General features: G+C 50.9%; 1 protein-coding gene and 1 long non-coding RNA gene across 8 annotated transcripts in view; one reads left to right on the top strand and one right to left on the bottom strand.

Annotated features, from left to right (window-relative positions):
- Positions 1–9,589, top strand: part of APBA1 (amyloid beta precursor protein binding family A member 1) — a 207,955-nt gene extending 198,366 nt beyond the window's left edge. For all 7 annotated transcript variants that reach the window (XM_045469804.1, XM_045469803.1, XM_045469802.1 and 4 more), the window contains 3 exons: positions 2,034–2,153; positions 5,015–5,155; positions 5,931–9,589. In XM_045469804.1, coding sequence (XP_045325760.1) covers positions 2,034–2,153; positions 5,015–5,155; positions 5,931–6,002 — 333 coding nt within the window. In that variant the 3' untranslated portion in view covers positions 6,003–9,589. The remainder of the gene's footprint in view (positions 1–2,033; positions 2,154–5,014; positions 5,156–5,930) is intronic.
- Positions 9,590–9,698: 109 nt separating this feature from the next.
- Positions 9,699–17,684, bottom strand: LOC123593626. The gene is made up of 5 exons (XR_006710411.1): positions 16,662–17,684; positions 15,893–16,068; positions 15,117–15,351; positions 12,004–13,813; positions 9,699–10,276 (listed from the first exon to the last, which is right to left on the bottom strand). It is a non-coding gene; the product is annotated as an uncharacterized LOC123593626 (long non-coding RNA).
- Positions 17,685–23,964: the final 6,280 nt, after the last annotated feature.

The following is a 23,964-nucleotide window of genomic DNA, read 5'->3' as shown; positions in this document are numbered from 1 at the left end:
TGCCTAACACCAGCCTTGGCACGGGGGGAGTGATCAGTAAATATTGACTAGTCAAGTGGATGAGAAAGACGAGGCACTGGAGGGAGGGAGACACACACTTGAGCAACACGGGCTTGAATTACACGGGCCCATTTATCACAGGTGTTTTTCAATAAATACAGCACAGTCCTGGAAATGTATTTTCTAACTTGTGATTTTCCTAACAACCTTTGCTTTCTCTCTAGCCTAATTTATTATAATAACACAGTGTATAATCCATCTACAAGATATGCGTTGTTAATGTTATTGGTAGGGCTTCTGGTCACCATAGGCTGTTAGTAGTTAAGTTTCAGGGGACTCAAAAGTTGTATGTGAATTTTCAACCGCACGGTTTGGTCGGGGGGGTGGGGGTGGTCAGCACCTCTGACCCCTGCATTGTTCAAAGGTCAACTGTATGCGCGTTAATATCTGAGCACCACCTTCCTGAAAGATGCCCATTTTTAATTTTAGAAATTGGTTTTCATTAATATTCTTTAATGTTTATTTATTTTGAGAGAGAAAGAACGTGAGTGGGAGAGGGGTAGAGAGCAGGAGACAGAGAGAATCCCAACCGGATCCACACTGTCAGCGTAGAGCCCGAGGCGGGGCTCGATCTCACCAACTGTGAGATCATGATCTGAGCAGAAACAGGTGTTTTTAAGCATAATGGTCGAGACGTGGTGTTGTTGGCAAATACACTGAGGGAAGGAATGCGTGGAAAGGGTGAACTCAGAACTAGAGCTGGAGGGGACCTCCGGGTGTCACCCACCACTTATCTGGGTTTGTGGAGACAGAGGTGGAGGAAGGGAGGGGTGGAGTGTTGAGGACACCCGGCTGCAGAGGCGGAAACACAGCTTGACGCATCGGAACCCTGTGGAGCCCTGTGCCCGCGGACAGCAGGCCTGTGTCGTGCGGAAGGTCAGTCCCTGGCGGGCTTGGCCCGGGGAGAACTGCTCTCAGCTCGTCTGCTGCTGCTGCACTTGGAAATCATGACTTTGTGAACCAGAGAAGCTTCCCAGAGATCTTCCAGAAACCACAGAGAGTGGCTGGCGAGGCCTGCCTGCGTGTGAGCACCAAGCATTACCCAAATTGCAGCCCCTGGGAGGCTCTGATCCGGCAGAAAACAGAGCGATTCAGAACGCCCAGGAGACGGGCAGAGATGCTGGAGGTGGGAAGTTAAATTGAGCACCGTCAAAACTCACACGTTGAAAGGACCAACTGCAATCCATCCAAGGCAGTGGGGAAGTCAGATGTTAGGAGCCCTGGACTCGAGCCGGGTAGGAAAGTAAGCTGACGACAGGGCCCCGTGCAAGGCCAGAATAGAAGCTTTGGTGGCACGAATTCATTCTTTTATTGCTCTCCCTGGCTGCTTGGTCGAGCAAGCCTTACTCGTGAATGATACACGCTGTCCCGTTGTCTTTAGGGGGGATCATGGTGTAGGCGAAATGCTTGGTTTTGAAAACAGAACAGATGTGCGGTTGGATCCCGCTGCGGGCGAAGCGGGGTGAGTTGCTTAGGATCTCTGAGCCTCGGTGTCTTCTTCTGTAGAATGGACATAGTTAGAGCTGCAGTTTGTCAAGGAGACTGAAGGAGACAGCTCCTGTGGGTGGCAGGAGCCCACGCTCAGTGACGGGCGGCTCAGCTGGTTTCATCGGCTGCACGGGTTTTGACGGACCGTGTGGGTAGGGTGCCCACACGTGGTGCCAACACAGAGTGGCTGATTCTTAAGCAGCCTCCCCAGGTCTCCCATAAGCCCTGTGCGCTCACAGAGCACACTGGCCACAGGTGTGAGGGGTCAATGGGCTCTTTGGGCCCTGAATTGGTACAGGCTAGCAGTGGATTGTCCCTGCTTGGGCACGGTCAACCTGCATGCACGTCTGCTTCGTGAATCCCAGAAATAATGGAAGATCCCTTGGGACTCCTTAGGACTCCATTTGCCTTTGGTGCTGTCTCCTTGGATCTCTCCTGCCCGCCTCACCAGTCACCATCTCCACTGTGCTCCATTCACATTGCAGGGTTTGAAGAATCAGCCCCGGGTCAAGCTGAACATCGTGAGGTGTCCTCCAGTGACAACCGTGTTGATCAGGAGACCGGACCTCCGCTACCAGCTGGGTTTCAGCGTCCAGAATGGAATCGTAAGTAGGGCTCCACACTTTCTTCCAAAGATCTGACAAATAAAACCGTGGCACCGTGTTAGTTTTTTAACTTTTATTTTTAATTTATTTTTAATGTTTGTTTTTGAGAGACAGACAGAGCATGAGCAAGGGAGGGACGGAGAGAGAGAGAGAGACACAGAATCTGTCAGACTCAGGCTCCAGGCTCTGAGCTGTCAGCACAGAGCCCAGTGTGGGGCTTGAACCCACCAACCGTGAAATCATGACCTGAGCTGAAGTGGGACGCTCAACCGACTGAGCCACTCAGGCGCCTCTTGACGATTATTTAAGTACACGGTCCGAAATCTAGTCAAAACTCATTTTATAGATGGAGAAAATTTTTCATTCATTCATCTGCATATATATTTATTGAACATTTAACTGACTGAGCCAGCCAGAGGCCCCAAATTTTTATTTTTTAAAGCCAGGCAGTTCCCTGAGAGGACGCAGCAAGGAGAGGGAGGAGTGGGTGAGGGCAGGCCCTGTGTGCCCCTGTGGGCAGAGAATCCTGTGCCCTTGCACATGAGAAGAGAAGGGTGGTTCCCAGAGCCCTGGCCCTGAATCTCTCTGTGATGGTGCAAGGGTCAGCCTCCCAGCTGCCAACTTGAGATAGTCTGGGATGTGTCACCAAGTGCGTCCTTCCCCTCCGGCCAGGGGATGCCATTGTGTCACCACCTGGGTACACCTGTTAGCCCCTATAGAGCTGCCCAGCCCCCCACCAGGGGTGTGCAGCACTGGGCAGCACTGGGCGGGCTCCCCAGTGATTCCGGGGCACAGTGCAGGTGGAGAGCCCCGGCCCCCATGGCTGTGATGCGTGCATGTTTTCTGCCTTGCCCTTTTAACCTGAATAGCACTTTAGGGATGAAGAGTATTTTCATCACGTGGATATCTGTCCGGAAACAATACTTTTCTTTTTTAATTTAATGTTTATTTATTTTTGAGAGAGAGAGAGAGAGAGAGAGAGAGAGACAGTGCGAGTGGGGGAGGGGCAGAGAGAGCGGGAGAGACAGAATCCGAAGCAGGCTCCAGGCTCTGAGCTGTCAGCACAGAGCCCGATGTGGGGCTCGAACCCACAAACTGTGGGATCGTAACCTGAACTGAAGTCAGACGCTTAACTGACTAAGCCACTCGGGTGCCCCTCAGTCTAAACCATCTTTAAGCATACAGTTCAGCGGCATTAAAGTACATTCACAGAGTGGTATAACCGTCACGACTGTCTCTTTCTAGAACTTTTTCTTCATTCCACACAGAAACTCCATACTCAACATTACTCCCTTTTTGTGCTGGTTTGCCTTATTCTGCAATCACAGTAATTGCGGGCTCTGATGACCATCCTGTTCTCTGTCTGCGACCTTGATTTTTTTAGATTTTGGATGTGCTCTCCTTCTCTTTCCCTTCGTCTTTCCACATTGAAGAACGCTATTCTTTTCCCCCTTAAAAATCTCAAGAGTGGTAGGTTTTTAAAATTGTATTCCAAGTCTGTTTCAAGGTTTAGAAATACCCTTGAGGTAGCTTTGAAGTTCCCCTTCATCTGTTCCTTGGACCTCAGCGGCCTCACTTTCCTCTTAGGAAGGGAGCCGGGGTTACTTACTCCTTACGCTTTTGGGCAGACACCTGTTTTTATCTGCCGATATTTCCTTGTTTGCTTTGTTCATATGCAAATAATTTTAAAAGTTCAGCTATGAACAAAGAGTTGTTGTATAGCAACAGCGGGTCCCTCGGTTTTGTCTCAAGTGTGGGAAGCACCTAAGCAGCATTCTGACCCCAGAGTACAAGGTGGGGGGCTCTGCAGGGTCCACACACTCGGTCACAGAGCATTGTCATACGATGCCACGGTCTTGTCTACGTGGGCTTAAAAGGCACACGATCTGGGGCCCCTGGGTGGCTCAGTCGGTGAAGCGTCCGAATTCAACTCAGGTCACGATCTCACGGTCCGTGGGTTCGAGCCCCGCGTCGGGCTCTGTGCTGACGGCTCTGAGCCTGGAGCCTGCTTCGGATTCTGCGTCTCCCTCTCTCTCTGCCCCTCCCCCATTCATGCTCTGTCTCTGTCTCAAAAATAAATAAACGTTAAAAAAAAAAAGTTAAAAAAGCGCACGATCTGGTGTGAAATGTCAACTTTGTAAACTAAAAACACACTCTTGTGGAGAAAGTCTGATGTTCTGTTTGAAGTGGGGGTGGCCTTCCCCTGCAGGGCTGAGCCCCGAGCCCTCCAACTCCAAGCCCTGGGGAGCTCATTTCCACCGGCCCGCAGCTTCTGCACACGGTGATGTGCTGCTACACAGAGACAAAACCCAGCCCCGATGTCCTTTCCGGGGGGAAGTGAGTTTGAACACGGGCTGCTAAGTTGAGAAGGTCAAAAGGAGCAAGTCCCGGCCAGCTGGCCACACTTTGGAAACCCAAAGCGGGGTTTAGCTCATGTAACCGTGACCCTGAAAAGCAGGCTGCAGATTATACAGTTGGATGTCTGAGTCCTAGCGGTGAATGTGGGAAATAGTATTCGCCTGTGTTACACAGGCTGAGAGTTTGAAACTGTTGGTGACTCGGTGACAGGTCCAAAAAGCTCTTTTCCCCCGGACCCAGCTGGGATGACAGGCAGTCGGAACTCAGTGTGCCGTGCCCTCCTGCGATGTACTACATCCCCCGGGCGGGGTGCAGCGGCCGGGTGGCCCTGTGCGCCCACGGAGCCCTGTCGCTTGTGAAAGGAAACCGAGAGATTGGAATGCCCCAAAGTAACTGTGGAGAACGGAGGGCAGGGGTCCAGGAAAGCCAGCCCTGTCTCCGCCCGGCTCTCCGACATGGGATCCTGCCGTGAGGGTTAACGGTGTGGCCTTTGGCTCTGACAGATCTGCAGCCTCATGCGAGGGGGCATAGCCGAGAGAGGCGGCGTCCGCGTGGGACATCGGATCATCGAGATCAACGGGCAGAGCGTGGTGGCCACGCCTCACGAGAAGATCGTCCACATCCTCTCCAATGCGGTGGGGGAGGTAGGAGCGGGGGCTGGGGTGGGGGTGTGCCTGGGGGACCCCGGCCTCGCGCTTGCGCGGCCCCACACGGGCCTTCCAGGCAGCGTCCTTTGTGGTTCAAAACCCTGCTCGACAAGCAGAACCGTCAGACTCAGGCCAGAGGTCACCCACTGCCTAGCGGCATCCGAGAGCGGCTCCTAGAACCAGGATTCACTCTCTCCTGCGTTATTTGCTCACCTTTTCTTCTCAACTCTCAGCCTCATTATTGTGGCTTCCCCCCGGGGCCGCCCGAGTTCTGTCCATTCTTCCAGTTAATGTCACCACACCTGCTGGGCCATGGAAGTCTCAGATTGACGTCTGATAGATGGACCAGGCCTCCAGGGGCAGCTCCGGGCTCCAGCCTCCTCCAGGTGGCGATGGCTGTTCCAGGGCCCGCCTCCTGAGCCACCTGACCCCCTGGGGGAGGGGTCCCGACCCACCGCCACTACCTACTGCCACTCTCCCTTGCTTTTAAGGGATTTTCTCCTTTTGCCTTGGCTGCGAAACAAAGCTTCCCCGGTTTTCACTGCGCACTCTGTGCCACCCCACACGTTTTAGAAAGCCCGTGGAGCCCTCTCTTCCTGGAGGCCTCAGTCAGGTCCCTGTGGCTGGTGAGGGGCGATCTTCAGAGCTCCCCCCCACCCCGCCGTGGTTAGAGGTGCTGCCCCCCCCGGGGCAACGGGGGGCCATGGCCACACAGCCACACCCCACCCCACCCCGCAGCCTCAGGCCTGCTGATGCACGTTTCTGCCCTCAGATTCACATGAAGACGATGCCGGCTGCCATGTACCGACTGCTGACGGCCCAAGAGCAACCCGTTTACATCTGAGGCCGTGCCCCCCCCCGCCTGGCGGCTTGCATGGAGGACTGTCCTCACTCGTGGTGTGTTTCTCGTGCTGCATCTGTGTGCCCACTGAGACATTTCCCTCTCACGCCCAGCACCGGTTCTACACAGGAAGAGAAGAATCTGCAGACCTCTTTACTCTCTCTCCAGTTTGCTGCTTTTTTTTTTTTTTTTTTTTTTTTTTAACACCTGGAAAGTTTTGTACACACGCCCTTGAGGGTAGAGAGCAGCCAGTACCCACCGGGTGTCTGCCCAGACCATCCTGAAGGGCCCCCGGGGGTTCCCAGGAAGACCGTCACGGCTCCAGGGGAGTCCTCCCTTCCCCCAAGAGGTGCTCCTGGGGGGACAGTGAAGGAGCTGAGTCAGCAGTGCCTACAGTCCAGCCGCTGGTCTTGGCTCCGATTGGCTCAGTGTATGGGAACACGGTGTATCAGCAGAGACCAGCTGTGTCTTTCAGGGTTTGCCCTGCCTACCACACTGGACTTGGGGCTCCACACCCCTCTGCCCAGAATTTCTGAGCCAACCTTATGCCTCTTGTGTAACTACTTTTAGTTTCGACATAATTGCGTTCTTAAAGGTGAGCCTTCTCCCCCAAGGGTAGGAGGGAGAGGGCCTGGGACCAGGGTGCCATCTTGGTGCAGAGAGCTCGGCAGGTCCTGGGGCAGCCCAGCCGCCTCAGGCTGTGCTAAGGTCACCAACCAGCCGATAGACATGGGCAGGTACTTCCTTCCTCCCTCTCTGCCACACACGTACGTATACAGCCTCTCTTGTGTATGCATCTCCCTCGCCTCCTTCCCTCACCAGTGAGGCACACAGAGCCCTTGGAAAGCCCACCTCGCCTCTCCACGAGGTCCCTTCCCCTGGCAGGTGAGGCCTGCAGGGGCTGCTCAGCCTTGTCCGGGGCGAGACACCCCCCTTCCCCCCCCCCCGAGGCCTGGCCCCACCAGCGCCGCCTTGGCTCAGGGTCCTAGTGGACTCCCTTCGTGCCCCCACTCCACACTCACCCTGGGGGTCTCGGAAGGACAGACTGCTCCCGTGGAGGAAGAGAACTCAGATGCAATCGTGTTAGGCTTCCTGGCCCAAGGTAAGACCAGCTTTCCTCTCTGCTCAGGGCCACGTAGCAGGATGGGATTGGAGAGGCCAGAATAGTAATAAACGACAAAACTAAGGAGACAAGGATGACCTCACACGATGCCTAAGCATCCCCAGATGTGTTCTAGAAACATCAGCTTGCTGCCTGGTGGGTCTGAGAGCGCTTGCACTTGGGTGAGATGCTGCGTGTTCTCACCTGGTGCCTCATGTTGTGGATTCTGTCTCAGTTCGTGCAGGTGTTGTAGTGATCTTATCCTGAGCCAGTTTTCAATTACTCTTGGTCCAAAGAGCATTTTGTTTTCACTTAGGTGGGTGTGGGTTGGTTTGCTTTTTTTTGTTCCATTTCGTTCATGACCTCAGCAGAGACAGGGGAAGAGAAACTAATATATTTTGTAATATTAAGAGTCCCTGCTCTCTGCACATGGGATATTTATGTTGTATCTGTGGAAACAGGAATTCGGTGAGCATATGTGGACTGGCTCATGTATTTATTTGTTGGAGGGATTTCGGGGAGGGAGACACATAAAAAAAAATCGGAACAAGAGACCAGCCTCAGATGACTGTGCAGTGTGTTCCCCTGGGATTTCTGTACCTCAGGGTTTCTGTGAGTCAGGAAAGCCGAATGTTCCAAAGGCATCAGTGGTCGACCCTCAGTTTGTAGTATAAACCTTAATAAAGTAGGGGCTGCCCCCTCTGCAGGGGAGCCAGCCTGGACAGTCCAGGACCCCTGGACTTCAGAGGAGGCTCAGCCCCACGCAGCCCAAATCAGCCAGAACCATGGCCCCAAGTTCTCAGTTTACCAAACTGTAGTGTGTCTGACAATATAGTCAAGGACTCGAGAGTCTTGTGTCGCTCTTCCCTCTGCCAAAAAGAGTAGAACAGGAACAAAGCATTAGTGGTGGGTGTGAGGCCTCAGGAGCCTTGGAAGGTCATGGGAGGGGTTCATGCCTGTCTGGTCCCAGGGTGACCACTCGGGCCACTTGCCCCAGCACCGGGACAGAGGCCGATCCGCGATGGGCCAGCAGTCCCTACGCAGCCTGCCAGTATCACGATTAGGCATCTTCATCCAAAGGAGAGGGGACAGAGAACACAGATTCTGCCGCTATGGCACAAAAGTCTCAGAACGTTTGACGAGTGCCGCAAAAGCCCATTTGGTAAGAGCTGCTGGAAGACCAGCATCTTCTAGCAGAAGAGTGAGGTTACTTGTCCACCACCTACCTTCTGTTACTGAAAGTGGCTCTGCCTACCCAGATACTCTCGTTCCCGGAGCTCGGTACAGGTTCACCTGGAGTGTATTCTTGGCCCTGCTCGCGTCGGATGGAGGGAGTTGAGCGTTAGTAACTCGGTGTGTGAAAATCCATAGGACGTGGTGGTCTCTTCTGGCATCCCAGTATATATAGTTATATATGTAAATATCTGAATACCCCCACCCTCACCCCGTCACGGGGAACACTATGTACAGAGCAGCCTTCCCCAACAGGGCCCAGGCAAAAAGCCACTCTTGCTGCTTGGCTGGGACATGCTGGTGACCCAGCTTCGGGGACAGGTTCTCAGCTTCGTCTACCCGTCCTGGTCCAGCCAGGATGCACCAGAACGCATCCTGTCTCTGCCTTCTCACACGGGAGCATTTCAGGGAGCCACCGTCAGCCTTGGGTTCACAAGAGGAGGAGACCCCCAGAGACCAAGGCCTGGAGTGCACGCCCTCCCCAGAGCAGGCTCCTCGGGGCCTGGAGCCCACCATGGAACAGCGGCCTCAGAGAGTCCCAGACTAAACGACTACCTCCCCCATCACTTCTGCCGCCCCTGAGGCCCCCCCTATCCGCACCCAACGTCCCCATCTGCACGCTGAGGAAACCCATCCACACGCCCTTCTTGGGTCCCTCGACCCAGTGGTGTGGCTGTTACCAATGTTTACAACCAAGGGCCACCTCCTTTTAGACCTGTTTACTCTCCCTCTTCCAAGGCCGCTTGCTGGTTTGAGCTTCGTGTCTGTCTGCGCCTTCCCTGGCTTGGGCCCTCTGGAGCACACGACCCGATTCTTTGCCCCCCTCCATCACAGCAGGGCGTGAGGACCACGTGGGAAGGAAATTTCTTGTACATATTCAGCACAGCCCCTAGAGTCTGAACTTGTACTATTGTTCTGTAAAGAGGGTGAAATAGAGCTTATTGTAAAGCTTGGGACAAGTAGAGTATTGTATTTGTAACAATATTGTTCTTTGTATACACAAAACTCAATGATCTCTATATATAAATATAAATTATATAAATAAAATATATATACACGTGAGCCCGGAATGATGGCACCACACACCCACTGAATGTACTTGCTCTGACAGTCTGGTCACCGGCCCGGCCCGCCCTCCCCTCCTCTGTACTGTTTTGGGGGTTGTGATGTATTTAATGTGTTCTCTTCCTTGATTTCACTGAACGCTAACGTCTGTAAGAGTCGCTGCAACAATAAACAAGAACTTCGCCTCTTGGCCCAGTGTCGTGTTGTTTCGGGGGAGGGACGGGACGCCAGGTGGGGGAAAGATGGCGTCTTGTTCCCTGCAGGCCCCCTCCCGGCCCGCCCGTCAGGCCAGCACCAGGTGGGCGCCACAGCGGCTGGGCCTGCTCTGGCCCCCGTCACCAAGCCCCCTGCAAGGGTGCTGTCCCCTGGGGGATGACTGTCCCCTGGGAGTGGGGTCTGGCACCCGACACTTTCCCCCTCGGCATGATCTCTGCCACAAGTTGCAGAACTAGAGAAACGAATTCCACTTACCACAGATCCCTCCTTCTGGTCTTTGCTCTAGAACTTCCCCTTGCACTGTGATCCTCCAGGCTGGCTTCCTCATCTGCCGAAGGGCGTCTATCTCATGGGGCCCGTGTGAGCGTCAGCTAATGCATTCAGAGCATTTGGAATCCCACGGCTCGCAGAAGGGCTCAGGAAGGGCAGGCCGCTCTCATGAAAGCACCGTCTTTCGTGGGCGCCGCAGACACGGGTCCGCATCAGCTGCCTGGGACTTTGGAGCAGCGGCCACAGCTCAAGAAGGTCCCGGAGAACATAGGCGCTGGCGGTGTCTCTGCTCCGTTCACGTGGCCCCAGGACACCGGAAGCCCCAGCTTGGCTGGCAGAGCATCATGAACTGATGTATTCGATTTCATCCTACAAAGGCAGGTTTAAATTCCTGGTTAAAAAAGAAAAAGACACCTCTGGAACGTCAGGGTGTAACTTCTTAAAAGTTAAAAATAGGACTGTCCTACAAATACAGGATGAACATGTCAAAGATTTATCAACTCGTTGATGAGGACACGAGTGAAATGATAAAGCTGGTCCAAAGAGCATTTCGAGGTCCCGAGCATTTTTAGACATTTAAAAAGCGATGTTAGATTAAAAATGCTAGGTTAGCTGGCCTGTGTCTTTTGTATGCCATCATTTGTATGTCTAGTTGGGGGCAAAGGGAGGGTGCCTGGATGGGGTTCAGTGCTGTGCAGAAAGAGAAAGCATGGAAAAGAGCACATTCATACCATCATTCTTCACAAGAGTGGGGCAACCCACGCATCTACCAACAGACAAATGAATAATCAATATATAAATATACATGATGGAATATCATACAGCCTTAAAAAAGCAAATTCTGACACATGCTACAACATGGATGACGCTTGAAGACCTTATGCTGGGTGACATAAGCCAGACCCAAAATGACAAATACTCTATGGCTTTTATGAGACAGCCGGAGCAGATTCATAGAGACAAAAAGAACAGCCATTGTCAGGGGGTGGGGGAGGGCAGAATAGGGGGTTATTGTTCAGTAGACGTAGGGTTTCAGTTTGGGAAGATGGAAGAAAGTCTGGAGATGGATGGCGGACATGGTTGCACCACCACGAGAAGGGACTTCATACTGCAAAACTGGAAAAATGGTTAAATAGGTGACATTTTGTTGTGTAGATTGTGTTGTGTAGTTTTTCTAAAGAAGAGTAAAGCATGGAATGGGTTCGGAGGTACTTTTCTTATGGGAGGGCTAGGAAAGGCCTCACTGGGAGGGAATGTGGGAGGTTCCTAGAGATGTCTAGGCGGTCAGTGTTCCAGGCTGAAGGGACAGCACACACGAAGGCCCTGAGGCCAGATCTTGCAGGGAGTGTTGGAGGCAGCGCTAGCGGGCCTGTGTGGCTAGAGCTGAGCAAGGGAGGCAGCAAAAAGCTGGAGGTGAACTCGGCAGGGTAGGGGTGATGGTAATAGATGTAGACAGTTGGGAAAAAACTCTGGTGCTGCGTGCAAACACATGCACACACGCACCCCTAATTGTTTCCACACAAACCCACACACACAGCTCTCACTCATCACCTCCTCTGAGCTCACATCCCAAAACCACCCCTTTTTGAGAGAACCAACTTGGCAGGAGCTGGGATTTGGCGCCCTCTGGTGGAATAACATAAGAAATGCCCAATCCAGACAACCACCTGCAATGCCAGATGGTGGTGAGTGAATGAGGAATCTTAGCCACCCATCCCAGGCCCGTCTCTTCCAAACAAGGAGTAGGACTTGCCCGAAGCCACACGGTGAGGAGTCAGCTGGAACCACGCTCCCTGACAGCTGCTGCTGGAGGGAGGGGGTCCTCACCTTCCTACCGGCCATGCCTGGAGCAGCCTGGAGACCCTCTGGGGAGCACAGTGCTGTGACTTCAGCCTTGGGGCCACCCCTGGAGTCTCTGTTGGTAATTTCACCAGCTGCCTAACTAACTACACTGCAGCTCTCTTTCCCCTCCACTGAATAGTTTCCGAAGGGCAAGGGCCAAATCTTTCTCAGCTTTCTAGTCACGGTGGCTTAGAATCAGAAGAGGTTCAAATTATAGCTCTGTATGACACTAACTCTATTCTCCCTGTGCAGTCCTGGGCACGTTAATGAACCAACCTGAGCTGTCAAACAGGCACAGCTTGTCCCCTTGAGGCATCTCGCAGGTACAACAGAGGCAGTCACCATGTGTGAAGTACAGGACTAGTCCTGGAGGGCAGGTGTCAGGGAATTCTTCTCAGAGGAGGTGATGTCTCTGCAGGGTTTTGAAGGTGCTGTAGGAGTTTTCCAGGTGCCATGGCTGGAGCAAACACTCCATGCAGAGGCATAGGAACCTGGAAGAACGACGAGAAGGTCCAAAAGCACTTGGTACCCCAGAAGCATAGTGCGGTGGTGGCTTTTCACTCACCACATCAACTTGGCTAAGCTGGGTGCTTTCGTGGCTCCCACAGTGTCATTGGGTGGCCGGTGCCCACTGTTGGCTCGGACAGAAACCATCCAGGGGCGCCTCTGTTTCGTCGATGGGTTCCGAGCCCCGGACTAGGTATGTGTGCAGCCAGCTCCAACAGGTCACCACATCACAGAGGTGGGAGGTGATGGACTCAGGGCCACTCTGTGCCCGTGGTTTCCAGCCTCTCCTTGCCCCCATTCACATCTGCTTTTCTCTACAACAGCCAGCCCTGCCCACCCAGAGGCACAGCCTTCCCTGGACTTCTTCACCAGCTCCCACAACCGCATGTGGCCTGATTCCCCACAGTAAATGCCTCCGGCATACCGCTCAGAGTGACCAAACCCAAACAGGCGGAAAAGAGTGAAACAGAGACGGAAAAAGAGTGAAACAGAGACGGAAAAAGAGTGAAGAAGCTCAGTCTGGGGCTGATCACAGAACACTCTGGAAGGCCTGCTCAACACCGTCAACTTTGTTCCCCTGCAAGTCCTTCTGGCTGAGAACGCACAGCTCCTGGGTGCTGCGCCCACCCCTGAATTGTGGAAGACGGAAGTCATTCCTCTTTGTCATGGGATCTGGAGATGTGAGGATGTTTCCAGCTCCCTGAAGCTCTCATGGAGAACTCTGGTGCGGGAAAAACTACCCCAGCCCCTGGGGTCTGTGGAGGGTGCAGCTGTGAGCTGCCTCCTCTCCGTCCCTCTCCTCACAGCCATTGGCCGGAGCGTCCCCATTGTGCTCTGAGGAAACTGAGGCTCAGAGACTCAGGAGAATACTTGGCCCAAAGACACACACCTGCAAAACAGTAATGGGTGTCCCCGGTCTGGGACTCCAGTCCCAGCCATGTCCTAAGAGGAAACTAGGAGGATAGTAGGGTGCCCTTGTGTGCGAGGGTGGGGCAACAGAGTGACATTCTCCCTCATGTCCCCAAATTCACTCCTGGTCTCCAACCTGCCAGTCAGGACGGCTTCCTGACGGGCTTCCTCGCCAGGCGGGAATGTGGAGGATGAGGAAGGATAGGTCGTTCATGGCTTTCAAGGGCCCTAACAACCACCTGACCCCACAGGGCCTCAGAGGACACCCAGCAACTGGCTCTCCTCCGGACATCCTGGGGGGCAGAGCTGCCCTCGGTGTAGGGTCCCTGTGGCCACACCTGCTGCAGCCAGCTTGGCATCACCCGCGAGAACCCACTGCCCCATTTTCAGAATCTTGCTGTTAAATACAGTCACTACTAAAATTAATGAACTTCGGTAAAAACAAAGGTAATCAGTCATCAGAACTCAGTCATTACTACCGGGTTTCACCATGAATCTACACTCTTCCATTTTTCCCCGCCATCTGAACGATGGCAACACCAGCTACCGGGAAGAAGCACCTGTCTTCATGACTGACCTCAGCAACGTCACACTGAGGGTTCACAAGCGGCCGTGGGGGGGTTTGTGCTCCCAGATATGAGCAAACTTGATCTATTGTTTTCTTGATCATCTAGAATTAAGAAAGTGGTGGAGAAGATGTGAAGAATACAAACTAAAAGTTTCGTGCCTGCAGCCACGACGTGGTGACTAGCACAGAAAGATGAGGGAAGGAGTCTTTCCACACCCGACCCACCATGAGCCAATTTGGCAAAGAAGTCACTTGTGGCATGCATGGGCAGGGACGTTCTGACACAAACCTCCTTCGTTTAGGATCTGTCTTACTCGTTAACATAAACGAAACCAGCGGCATGGGGCGCCCGGGGGGCTCGGTGTGCCGAGCGTTGAGCGTCAACTCCTGATTTCCATGCAGGTCATGATCCCAGGGTCATGGGACCGAGCCCCAAGTCAGGCTCCACACTGAGCGTGGAGTCTGCTTAAGGTTCTCTCTCTCGGGCGCCTCGGGGGCTCAGTTGGTTGAGCGTCCAACTTCAGCTCAGGTCATAATCTCACGGTTTGTGAGTTCAAGCCCCACATTGCACTCCCTGTTGTCAGCGCAGAGCCTGCTTGAGATCCTCTGTCTCCCTCGATCTCTGCCCTTCCCCCACTCACCCTCTCTCTCAAAAGCCAAAGCATTAAAAAAAAAAAAAAAAAAAAAAAAAGACTCTCTCTCTCCCTCTGCCCCTTCCCTGCTTGTGTGCACACATAAGCGCTCTCTAAAAGCAAAAATATTAAATTAAAATTTTTACAAACCTCGGCTAACATTCATATCAGAGCGGCACTCATTTTTCGGTGACGTCAGTGACATCTCTACTGACTGGAATAGGGGATAAAGTTGTTGTACTTTGTGTGCTCTGTATACATCCTTTATGCAAGTTACTCTATAGTGTGTGTGGCCCGGGAAGCACTCTGCCCCCAGAGAGCCGGCCGTTAACCCCTTCCCAGCACACCTGCTCCAGGCCAGCTCTTCAGTCGACTTGGGCCGTCCCCAAGCTTACTTTGTGGAGAGCTGGTCTGCAGATCTTTATTTAAAAAATAGATAATGTTCTTATGGCCCATTTGGGAGCAAACAGTTAAAGTGTCAACGAGTCTTGTTAGGTATCTGTCACAGCAGGGGACAGGCTCTGCCTTGGTGAGGAGAGGGACACATTCTGGGGAACATCTGAGGGTCCCTTCGGTGAGCTGGCCTCGGGGGCTCAGAGCAGGCTCCCGCCCGGCTTCCGACTCTGAAGGCTGCAACTGCATCACTGACGCGGTTCAATGTCAACAGTGCAAACGGATCCCTTTATCCATCACCCTCCCCACACATCCTCACTGGAAACCCTCTAATACTCCATCGCTCCTAGTAACTTACCAACAAAACACTTAGCACTCACCGGGGTTTCATGAATTCCAGCCGGTCCCACTAGCACCCACTATCAGGTAAGCAGATGTTACCTTCGTTTCACTGATAAAGAAACTGACCTCAGATGCGGTAGGTAATTTGCCCAAAGGACCAGAAGCAGTGATTTCCCCTCAACCCTGTCTTGCCAGTGGCTGGCTGTGCAGTGCCTTCCCCTGTTTTCTGCGGGGCCATGTGGTCACCGGTGTGGCCCGTGGGTACCCAGACACCTGAAATACCAAGCAGGATGCTGCTCGTGTAAGATGTCACCTACAGGGAGCCTGGGGGTGGATGGGCAGCTACCTGGGGCAAGGGGGCCAGGAACAGGATGCCAGGGGCCACGGAGAATAGTCAGCCCACCGTTTGGCAGGAAAGGTTGGCGAGCATTAGGTTTGGGGGCCCGTGCCGTCCAGACAGGACCAAGTCTGTTTCCGATTGCCTTTTATTTCACCTATTTCACTTTTCACTCAAGAAGAGTTCCAGGGGAAGGGGCTCGCACAAGTAAACACCAGCTTACCTTCTACCCTGCCCGCTCCCTCAGCGCACTCCTCCAGCTGGGAGCACGGCTTAGGGCCAGTCACCGTGCTGGAGCGGGACACAGAGGGTGGGGGCTAGTCCCGTGCCCTGGGGGTGCACAGCAGGGACCTGCCAGCTGCTGGGGCCCGGAGACTGGGCCAATGCATGGGATCTGGTTCCCTTTCCCCCTGGATCCTCAACAGCACCTAGGCATCTAGTAAGTTACCTAAGCTTGGTGTGCTTTGGTGGCCTCACCTGAGAAATGGAGACAATGAGCATGCTTCCCTCAGAGGCTGGCTCTCGAGAGTAAGAGAGAAAGCAGATGAGATACACAGAGCAGCTAGCTAGCTCCTGGCCGTGGAAACACTCCACGGCGTTAGCCATGCTTCTCCTAGGAAAGTCTCAGGGGCCGACATCCTTGTCTGGCGTCCCTGTAGGAAAACACAGAACAGCCCTGCCTGAGGGTGGGCCAGGGGTCTCTGTGCAGCGTCTGGCTGTCCTGGCCGGCTGTCCTGGCCTTCTTCAGCCCAGGCCAGCTTGCTGGGCCCATCCGTGATATTCTACAGCCACCTGGTGGGCCATATGGGAACAGAGCAACTCATTCAATAAACTCTGGACTCTGCTCCCAGAGCAAAATGCACGTGTAGATTCACTCCCCATAGATTGTCCAGGGCCTGCGTTTTCCAAATTTCTCTTTAGCAAAAAAGAGAACAGTCATTTGGTGTTCCCTTGGTTTATCTATAGTGGGTGAGATTGGGGGCAGGGGGGCGGGGATAAACCCTTCCCATTTTGCTGCTTGGCTCAAATTGTTTTCATTAAAAAACCCGTTAGGTGCAAAGAAGACATCGGGCTAGGGCCTGGAGATAAGAGAGGGTCTCCACTGACTCCAGAACCTTCCATCCCATGCAGTAGCTCTCACTGGCCAGGGTTCCAGGGGTCCCAGCCAATCTGGCCAGGAGGTAGTATGTTTCCTAGGCTGGCACTCCACAGCTTGGGACACCAGTGAGCCCCAAGTGCAGCTTACCCTGGTGAGGTGGGGACATCAGCCTGTAAGCCACGAACAGAGTGATGTTGTTCCTGAAAACAAACCAACAAATCACGTGGAAATGGAATCCTTCAAAATGGACTCTAACTTTAAATGAACCAAGAGAATTTACGATTGAAAAGAGTCAAGCCACCAAATGCCTTTTACTAAACGATGGCAGATCTGATGTTCCCTGGAGGTAAATGGAACACTTGAGTTCTTTATTTAGATTCAACAAGCATTTACTCAGTATTAATACCGTGCCAGGAGCTGTGAACAAAACAAAACCCCTGCCCTCCTGCAATTTATATGCTAATGGAAGAGACAAAAACCAAACAAGTAAGTAAAACATATAGTTATGATGTGTGCTAGGGATAAATATTAAGCAACAAAAGGATGGGAGTGCCAGGGGATTGTTTTGGAGAGGGTGCCCAGGAAAAGGCCTCAGTAAGAAGTGAATAGGTGAGGGCAGCAAAACACAGAGATTTCACAAAGCATTGCAGGCAAGGAGATGGTAGGTACAAAGGTCCTGGGGCGTGTTCAGCACAGTGAGGCAGTCGGAGCAGAGGGCAGAAGGAAGGAGAGGGTAAGACCACCATGTCAGGGATAACCCTAAGTTTGGTATGTGGGTCCCTGTAGGTGGCTACCGATTCTGGCTTTTATTCTGAGTCAGGTGGGAGCCACTGGAGGGTTTAGAGCAGAGGAGGAAATTGATCTGGATTTTATTTTAATAGGATTGCTCCACCTGCTGCCAAGGAGAAGGGAGTGAGGAAGAATACAGATCTTTGACTCTTGCCTCCTTCTTTCTCCCATGTCCAGTTAGCCCAAATGTTTGTCACTTCTGCCTCCGAAGTATTTAGTCCTCCCAATCAGGTTTTCAAGACCATCCTTCTGAATCGTGTTAGCCAGTCCTTATTTAAAATCAATGTTTAATCTTGGGGCCCCTGGGTGGCTCAGTCAGTTCAGTGTCTGACTTCAACTCAGGATATGATCTCACTGTTTTCGAGTTGGAGCCCTGTGTGGGGCTCTGTGCTGACAGTTCAGAGCCTGGAACGGGCTGCAGATTCTGTGTCTACCTCTCTGTCTGCCCCTCCCCAGCTCACAGTCTGTCTCTCTCTCTCTCTCTTACAAATAAACATTAAAAAAATTTTTAAATAGAACCAATGTGTAATCTTTATATACAAGCGATTTTTCTGATTCCAAAAGTAATGCAAATTCCTGTGAAATGTTGGAAAAATTTAGACAAGTAGAAAAAGGGACGCCTGGGTGGCTCAGTCAGTTAAGCCTCCAACTTGGGCTCAGGTCATGATCTCACGGTTCATGGGTCCGAGCCCCTCATTGGGCTGTGTGCTGACAGCTCAGAGCCTGGAGCCTGCTTTGGATTCTGTGTCTCCCTCTCTCTGTCTTCCCCTCCCATGCTCATTCTCTCTCTCTCTCAAAAAACTTTAAAAATTTTTTAAAAAAAGAAAAGTAGAAAACAGAAAATGGCAATCACATGTAATCTCAGCACCTAGAGAAAATGGCTGTAAACATTTTGCTACCTTTCTGTTCAGACTATATACTGTGCACTGTGCTGTATTTCCTAAATCCTTTTACTTACATTATATTGCAAACTCTTCCTCATGTCATTACGAATTTCTTTGAAAACACTTTTTAGTGGATACACATTATTCTATCACATTTGCCAATTTAAAAGGTTTTAATGCAAGAAGTTTTAACTAGGCTGCTTAATTAGGCTTATTTCAATTTTCTCTTGCTATTTTTTTTGTTGTATTAAAAAACTTTTTTTAATATTTTTGAGAGAGAGAGAGAGAGAGAGAGCGAGCATGAGCAAGGGAGGAACAGAGAGAGAGAGGGAGACACAGAATCCAAAGCAGGCTTCAGGCACTGAGCTCTCAGCGCGGAGCCCAATGCGGGGCTTGAACTCACCAACCGTGAGATCACGGCCTGAGCCGGTCACTCAACCGACTGAGCCGCCCAGGCGCCCCTGTCTTGCTATTTTTCAACTGTACTGTGATCATTATCTTTGTTCTTAAATCCTGTCCTGATAGTGTTAGCAATAACAGCTCCACAGGGGTCTGTATTTTTGGTTTCCTCCGCTCCAACCTATGCCTCCTGGGACCTGGGAGCTCTTTCCAGGGCTCCCCTCCAACCCAACTGCCTCAGCCTGGGATTCCAGGGTCTCTGTAAGTGGATCCTAACTCTCGTCCTGCATCATCTCCTGCAACTGTTCCCTGCTTCTGGAACCACCTGTCCTCCAAACACAGCCTCTCCCACCACCAGGACTCTTCTTCCTCTGCCTGGAACAGCAGCCACCCCATTCCTGCCAGTGGAAATCCCCTGCGGCCCTCCGTGTCCCCGCCCAGAGCAGAAGGCTCGCTGCCTTGTGACGCCTCGGGTACTTTTCACAGCCTGTCGCACAGCACGCCTTGGTGCACGGCTCAGCTGCCTCTCTGCCCTGCTATTCCGGGAGGGACGTGTGGTCTCGCTCATTTCTTTCCCCGTTAGACCTAGCACAGTGCCTGGAACATGGTACACAGAACATGGTGTATTCAAGCAATGGTCACCACTCGGCTAGAAGCTTGCAAAAGTGGCAGGAACCTCACTGTCTGAGGTCAGCGACGCCACCGCCTCCACGTAAGCAGCTGTGGCAGGAGCCGCATCTGAATCTGACCGTGTCTCGTGACGTCTGCTGCGTCCTCCTTAGAACAAACCACCACCCACCACGGTCACCACTCCCTGGGTAATTGCAGCAGCCCCCGTCTCCTTCTCTCCTCCTCCCCGTCTGAGCAGCGGCCAGAGTGAACCCATTAGCATGGCAAAATCATGTTAAGCCCCTGCTCAAATCCCTTTAAATGGGCTCCATCCCACATAGACTTAAAAACCAAGAACGCTGGCCTCCTCTCTGACCCGTTTTCCCATCCATCGTTCTGGTGCTCTCTCCATCCCAACCAGAACACTTCATCAACACACACCAAGAACATTCCTGCCCCAGGGCCTTTGCCCTTGCTGTGTTCCCTCCCAGGAGCCCTGTGGCTCACTCTCATCTCAGGTCTCAGCTGAAATGTCACCTGAGCAAAGAGGATTTCTCTGAGCAGGTCCTCTGATACAATGCAGCAAGACCTCATCTGTTTTCTCTGTCTGGGGGCAGCGGAACCGGTCACCTCCTATCCTTCCATCGTGCTTTATTTTTCTTCATAGTCCTTATCACTATTGCTGTTTTTTAAATCATTTCTTTCTTTATTATCTGGCCCCTCTCACTCAAATCAAAGCTCTCTGAGCCCAAGGACGGGGTCGAATGTGTTTTGTTCTCTGCCTCATCCCCAGTTCCTGGAACCGCACCCACCATCTAGTTGTCACTTGATAAATATTTGCCAAGGGAGTGAGTGAATGAATGCGGGAATGAGGGCAACCGCCTCTCCCTATCCCACAGGATGAGGAGGGGCTTAGATCTCCAGGCAGAGCAAGGAGTGGGTTCCGGAGGATGACCTCAGTCTAGGCGGACTCCCTGTTCTAAGTCCCATGGCAGAGATAAATGCTGAAGTCTCCCTTTGGCACTGTGGTGGTTTTAAAAATACATGCACACGTATTTGGATACACCTTCAAAGGGTACAGCTGAATTCCCCTCCCCAGATTGTGGGCTGACTTCATGGCTTGCTTCTAACAAACAGAAATGGTGGCTTGTCACTTCCAAGGTACAATGTAAGAAGCCTGCAGCTTCCCTCTCAGCAGTCTCTCCAGTTTTCCTCTGTCTCTCAGATCACACATTCCGGGGGAAGCTGGTCGCCTTGTTGTAAGCATCCCCACAGACAGGTCTATACAGTAAGGAACTCAAGTCTCCAGTCAGTAGCCAGTGACAAACTGAAGCCTGTCCACACCACAGGAGTGAGCCTGGAAGCCAGCCCTGAGTCCCAGGTGAGCCTTCAGCTGGCTGCTGCTCTGACTGCGTGACAGCAACCTCATGACTGTCCCTAAGCCAGACCCATCCAATCAAGCTGCTCCCGGGTTACTGACTCTCAGAGCCTGTGAGGTAGTGAGTATGTATTGTCTGAGGATGATTTGTTACACATCCATCGGTGACTGATACAGTCAGCATGCTTTGTCCAACACCCACAAAAAGTAACCGTGCACCACCAGTACTTGCCTTTCCAGGTGGCTTTCTGAAATACAAGCTCCTGAACCGGCTGCTCGGGGGAGGAGCACATGGCCAGTCCCTTCTGGGTACCAACAATGCCGTGTGTGTAGTGACAAGGACAGGGGCTTCCAGGTTGGACTTGGCTGGGTTTAATCTCACCAGCTGTGTGATCTGAAGCAAGTATTTTAACGTTTCAGAAACTCCTTCTTATTGTTTATAAAACGGTAATAGTAAAACAATCAGGCATGCGGTATAGTATGGAGGTAAATTCTGCCAAGTGCTAAGCACAAGCGATGCACACACCATTACAGTTCATTCTCTTTGCAATTCTGTTTTCTTGCTACTCATGTGTCAAGGTCTTCCCTGACGACTAAGTCATCTCAAAATGCCAACGACAACTATCACGTGTAAATCCCAGGCCTTGTGTTTAAACAGAGGTGGACTTACTGTGAAGCTAGTAAAATTTCAAGTATGATGGCCCCTCAATTACATGCACCCCTTTCAAAGCCAGGTACCTAATTTTATATTCATAATTTTGTATACTTTTTCCTCAAGAGGGGTCCCTAATCACAATGAAAACATACCACACTCTATAGAATGCAATTAAAGCAATAAGTAAGAAAAGTCACCACGCTACATACATTTATCAATAAAAATAAAAGGAGTTCAACTTCCAGGTCAAAACAGTTGAAAAAGAACAACAGAGTAAACCAGAAGAAAGCATAAAAAATAATAAAGATAAAAGCAGAAATTAATGAGTAGAGAAACAGTAGATGTAATTGACGAATAAAATTCTGTTAAAAAATTGATAAACTTGGGGCGCCTGGGTGGCTCAGTAGGTTAAGCTTCCAACCTCATCTCAGGTCATGATCTCACAGTCTGTGAGTTTGAGCCCCACGTCAGGCTCTGTGCTGACAGCTCAGAGCCTGCAGCCTGCTTCAGATTCTGTGTCTCCCTCTCTCTCTGCCCCTCCCCTGCTCATGTTGTCTCTCTGTCTCAAAAATAAATAAAAACATTTAAAAAAATTTTTTAAAAATTAATAAACTAACCAAATCATTAGCAGGTTGGTCATGACAAATAGGCAAGAACACAAAATGAAGAACGTCAAGGGGGAAATAACCTTTGGAACAGAAGTTTACTTTTACTTATGACTACTTCACAAGACTTCTATGCAAATAAATCTGGAAACCTATATGAAATGGATGATTTCCCAGGAAAGTTAAAATTACTCCAATTGACCACCATTAGAATGAAGAAGTTTAGGGGTGCCTGGGTGGCTCAGTCTGTCAAGCGTCTGACTTCGACTCAGGTCACAATCTCACGGTTCATGGGTTCCAGCCCTGCAAAGGGCTCTGTGCTGATGGCTCAGAGCCTGGAGCCTGCTTCTGATTCTGTGTCTCCCTCTCTCTCTGCCCCTTCCCCACATGTGCTCTGTCTCTCTCAAAAATAAGTAAATATTTTAAAGAATTATAAAAAGAAAGTTTAAAGGGACCAACTCCATTGAATAAATGGAGATATTAAGGAACTAGCCTACACAAAAGTACCAGACTCAGATGTTTCCACAAGAAATTCTACCACACTTTTACAGACAAGATAGTCCAGTGTTCTTAAAACGTTCCACAGCACTCGGGGCGCCTGGGTGGCGCAGTCGGTTAAGCGTCCGACTTCAGCCAGGTCACGATCTTGCGGTCCGTGAGTTCGAGCCCGGCGTCGGGCTCTGGGCTGATGGCTCAGAGCCTGGAGCCTGTTTCCGATTCTGTGTCTCCCTCTCTCTCTGCCCCTCCCCCATTCATGCTCTGTCTCTCTCTGTCCCAAAAATAAATAAACATTGAAAAAAAAAATTAAAAAAAAAAAAAAAAGTTCCACAGCACTGAAAAGGAAGGAAAACTTTCTAATATGTTTTATGAAACAAATATAACACTGATAGCTAAACCAGAAGCAGTATAGAGAAATATATAGACCAGTACCATTAATAAATATCACTGCAAAATTTCTAAATAAAATATGAGCAAACAGTGAATCTAACATCTAACACTAAGAAAATAATTCATTGTGAATAAGTGGGATTTGTTCAAGAATGCAGTGTTGGTTCACTATTACAAATCCATTAAAACCATAGCCCGTGTTAATAAATCTAAGGCAAAAAAAATCATGATTATCTTCATAAATGCTGAGAAAAATTCAATAGCTCTTCCAAGAAAAAAGGGAGGAAGTGGAGGAAGGAAAAACCTCAAAAACTTCAAGATTGTTGTATACTTCCTTAATATGATGGAAAATATATGATTTTGTCCTAAAGATAACATCTTTATGGGAAGCATCAGAGGCATTTCCTCTAAGATCAGAAAAAAAAATCAAGGATGTCCGCTCATCTCCACTACTGTTTGTACTGGAGATATCAGCCAATGCAATTAGATAAGAGAAATCAAGTAAAGCCCTAAGAACTAGTGAATTTAGTGAATTGGGATGGTTATTGTGATGATTACCAGAACTAAGTTAATACGACAGCTCTGGAAGGACTCCCAATAAATGTTAGACATTATTAATATTTTTAATTGCTACATTGGTGTTAATGTTACAATTGCTTAAGAGTTCCTGCGGGTGTTTCCTTTACCTTCTTGTAGCTCCATGCTAGGGCAGTCTGGAGAAGAACACACTGTGATGACAGAAGGCGGAAGACATAGGTAAAGTTCTTGAATTCTGACATTTGTAGCTTAGGTGATCCTCAGCAAATGAATTAACCTCTCTGGATGTTGGGCTCCTCATCTATAAAACGAAGAGGTAAGCCTCTGTCCCTGACACCTCTGATACTGTGGTTTATGATTTCTTGTTGAAAACCCACTTGCCTCCACCAAACAGATACGGAAGCAGTGGGAGAAACTGCTCCTACCAAAAGCAAAGTAATTCCAGCAAGTCTCCTTGCATGGAGCACTTCCTGTCTGATAGGTGTCCCCCCTCCCACCATGAAATGGATCCTTTTGCATTCATGCTCAGTATCTGCAGACACTGGAAGAAGTCTCCATCCACCTGGGTCCTACAGCCACTTTTCAAAAGAGTGGAACTAGGATTCATCCAGAATTTTGGCCCTAGCTCCTTTGTTAGGGCAAAACACAAAGGATCCTGCCAGTTGTGGGCATGAAAAGAAGCTTCCTGCTGAGACAATGACATGCC

The sequence above is a fragment of the Leopardus geoffroyi genome, chromosome D4 (assembly GCF_018350155.1).
Source record: "Leopardus geoffroyi isolate Oge1 chromosome D4, O.geoffroyi_Oge1_pat1.0, whole genome shotgun sequence".
In the NCBI taxonomy this organism is placed as follows: domain Eukaryota; kingdom Metazoa; phylum Chordata; class Mammalia; order Carnivora; family Felidae; genus Leopardus; species Leopardus geoffroyi.
Note: the sequence above shows the minus strand (reverse complement) of the source record. Positions and strands in the feature narration are given on the sequence as shown.